General features: G+C 48.7%; 1 protein-coding gene across 1 annotated transcript; it reads right to left on the bottom strand.

The window, feature by feature from the left end:
• Positions 1–925: 925 nt before the first annotated feature.
• On the bottom strand, positions 926–2,812 carry LOC143034774 (uncharacterized). The gene has a single exon (XM_076201122.1). It carries the CDS (start codon positions 2,810–2,812, stop codon positions 926–928), a length of 1,887 nt encoding a protein of 628 aa, XP_076057237.1.
• Positions 2,813–3,377: the final 565 nt, after the last annotated feature.

The following is a 3,377-nucleotide window of genomic DNA, read 5'->3' as shown; positions in this document are numbered from 1 at the left end:
TCCAATCCATCTGAGCTATTTCCGCACGATCATAGCTTCAAGAGAATCTACATCCGACCTCATTCGTATCTCCGTGTGAGGTATGCGGTGCCACCACTTAAGGCCAAGAATCTTCTGCAGGCAGCTTATGTGGAACCTCTCTAGCGTCTTGATGTGCCCTCGGTAAGGGACCCAGGTTTCACTTGAGTAGAGCAGAATAGAGAGACAGATTGATTTGTAAACTGCGATCTTTGTGCGTACAGTGAGGTCCCTACAAAGAAACACTCTCCTTGAGAGTTTTCCGAAAGAGGTCGAGGCAAGGCTGATTCTACGATGTATTTCATCAGTCATATTACCTTTACTGTTGATAAATGAACCCAAGTATTTAAAGCTATTCACATTTTTGATCGATGTGTTATACACTTTGAAGGTGGTGGGTTCAATATTGGGCTGCAAAGTGGACATCGCTTCGGTTTTGTCGGTGCTAATTACAAGGCCCGCGCGTGTGTAGGTTTGTTCCAGTTCTTGGAGATTGCGCTGAAGGCCATCAGAAGTGCATCCCACAATTGCGGCATCATCCGCATACTGGAGCTCAACCACGCAATCTCTAGTAGTTTTTGTGGGCGCTTTCAGTCGTCGTAGGTTGAAGAGATTGCCGTCCAATCGATAAGAAAGTGGCACACCGTCCTCTGGGCTGATGCCTTGTGCAGCAGCGATCATAACAGCTGCGAGGTACAGGTTAAAAATTACAGGAGCAATGACACAGCCCTGTCGCACACCGGTGCACACATTGATAGGGTCAGATCTAATACCGTTACCAAGGACTTTAACCATTGCACCATCATGAAGGGCCTTGATTACGTTTAGGAACTTTGGTGGGCATCCAAATCTATGAAACACCTCCCACAGCAATTCTCTATTTATAGTATCAAAGGCTTTCGTCAAGTCAATGAAAACCATATAGATTACAATGTTGCTCAATGCACTTCTCTTGTATCTGGCGTATGACAAACACCATGTCGGTTGTGCTGCGGTTTTTTCTGAAACCGCACTGGCTTTCAGGTAAAACATTCTCAGATATTGTCTCAATGAGTCGCAAGAGCAGAATTCTGGCTAATATCTTGCCAGCGGTTGATAGGAGTGAAATCCCTCGACTATTATTACAATCAGCTCTATCACCTTTATTTTTATAAATGCTGATGAGATCCGCATCTTTCCATTGTTGTGGGACGCAGCCGGAGTTCCAAGCTGCTGTGATTAGTGTGTGCAAGGCTCGGACAACAGCCTTCCCACCATGTCGAAGGATCTCCGCAGGAACTGCATCAGGTCCTGGAGCTTTATTGTTTTTTAACGAGGCCACTGCGTTCGAGACCTCCTGTATTGTTGGAAGTTCATCCAACTCCTCTAAGACCGGTAACTCTGGTACATTTTGTATGAATGAGGGGTCTACAGGGGTGTGCCTGTTCAGTAACTCTTGGTAGTGTTCCGCCCATCGTGCAAGTATGGCTGATTTTCCAGTTATAAGGGTGCCGTCTGCTCCTCTCACAGGGTGGATGGGGCCATGACGGGGTCCATACGCAGTTTTTATTGCCGAGTAGAATTGCTGCTGATTACCAGCATCGGCGTAGCCCTGACTTTCTGCTGCCAACTGCGTCCACCAGCTGTTTTGCATTCTTCTCAGTTCGCGTTGAGCCTGATTACGTGCTGCTTTAAGTTTTCCATGATTTTCATTTGTTGGATTGCGAAGATATCTTGCGTTTAGCCTGTTTCGCTCATCAATAAGGGTCTGGATGTCCCCTCTCTGATCGTCAAACCAGTCTCTATGCTGTCTCCTAGTAGTACCCAGGACTCTGGTAGAACAATCCGTTAAGACATCTGCTACTGCACCCCACTTCTCCGTCAGCAGCTCTGTAGTAATTTCTTCGCGGTCCTGCAAAACCACCTCAACACGCCCGTTGAGCTCCTCTTTTAACGCTGAACTTATCTCCCTGTTACAGAGAGCTGCAACATTGATTTTCTTGGTAGGGGGCACATTTCGTGCAGGAGGACGCAAGTGCAATCTTAACTTTGTACGAACAAGCCTGTGGTCAGTCCAGCAGTCTGCCCCACGCATGACTTTAGTTATGAGCACGTCCTTTCTGTCTTGTTGACGCTCAATTACATAGTCCAGTAGGTGCCACTGACCGGACCTAGGGTGTCTCCATGTGGTTTTGTGTTTGTTCCTTAACTGAAACAGTGTATTAGTTATTGTTAGACCATACTCAGCGCAGAAACTGAGAAGGCGCAAACCATTCTCATTATATTTGCCAATGCCATGTGCGCCCAGCACCCCCTCCCATAGGTGCTGGCTGGAGCCCACCCGGACATTAAAATCTCCGAGAATTACAAGTTTGTCTTCTTTTGGGGTGACTCGTACTGCTTCAGATAGCACATTATAGAAGCTATCCTTGTCCACGTTCTCTGCAGTAAGTGTTGGAGCATAAACGCTAATGATTGCCATGTGTCTGTTTCCGTGAAGCGGGATTCTCCATGTCATTAGACGTTCACTCTTCCCTCGTGGGGTCTCGGGTAAGGATCTTAGCAGTGAGGTTCGCACAGCAAACGCAACTCCGTACAGACGTCTCTCCTCTGCTGGAAGGCCTTTCCACATAAACGTGTAGCCCTCACCTACCTCCTCCACAGTTCCCTCATCTGCAAGTCTTGTCTCTGCCAGGGCTGCGATGTCGACCCCATACCGGTTGAGTTCCGATGCAATAAGAGCAGTGCGCCTCTGTGGGCGTTCACTTTGTTCATTGTCGAGCAGCGTACGCACATTCCATGCCGCGATAGTCATAGTATGACTATCTTGAGTTCTTGTTCTATTTTGTGATATATTTCTACGATTTCGACCGCATAAGTGGAATGCCACGGCAGGCGCGGTCACCTGCCCATGGAGAGTTTGGAACGAGCAAGGTCTAGGCCACCTTTACTAGGCCCCTCCCCACAAAGGGGTGAGCAGTGCTAATCCTTAAAAGGGCTGCTCAGTCGTCCTGAGTGCTGCCGAAGGAGCCCGTCGTTCCATTCGGCCAGTCCAGCGACCAAAGTCCAGGGCCGCCACACGTGCAGGTTGAGAGCTAGGAGCTTCCAGTGGCATTCGGCACCTACTCCCTTCGTTCCCTTCCCATCGCCGTGGGACTTGTTGAGAGTAAGAGCATTGAAGGGGAATAAAGTTGAAGGTACTTGGAGGGGGATGCATGGAGCGGAGCTTGTGCAGAGATGATTTAAGTGGTAGGTGGGAGCACAGTCCACAGACCACTAACTTGACCACATCACAGAGGCTCCAGTGGCAAAGATCAGGCAAAGACGACTGGTCCGTGACGAAGCTGAAGGGTGTCTGGTCCACGGTGTCATAGGACACA

Source organism: Oratosquilla oratoria, chromosome 18 (assembly GCF_046742065.1).
Source record: "Oratosquilla oratoria isolate Oo_2021 chromosome 18, ASM4674206v1, whole genome shotgun sequence".
NCBI lineage: Eukaryota > Metazoa > Arthropoda > Malacostraca > Stomatopoda > Squillidae > Oratosquilla > Oratosquilla oratoria.
The sequence above is the reverse complement of the archived record's forward strand: the minus strand, read 5'-3'. Positions and strand labels throughout refer to the sequence as shown.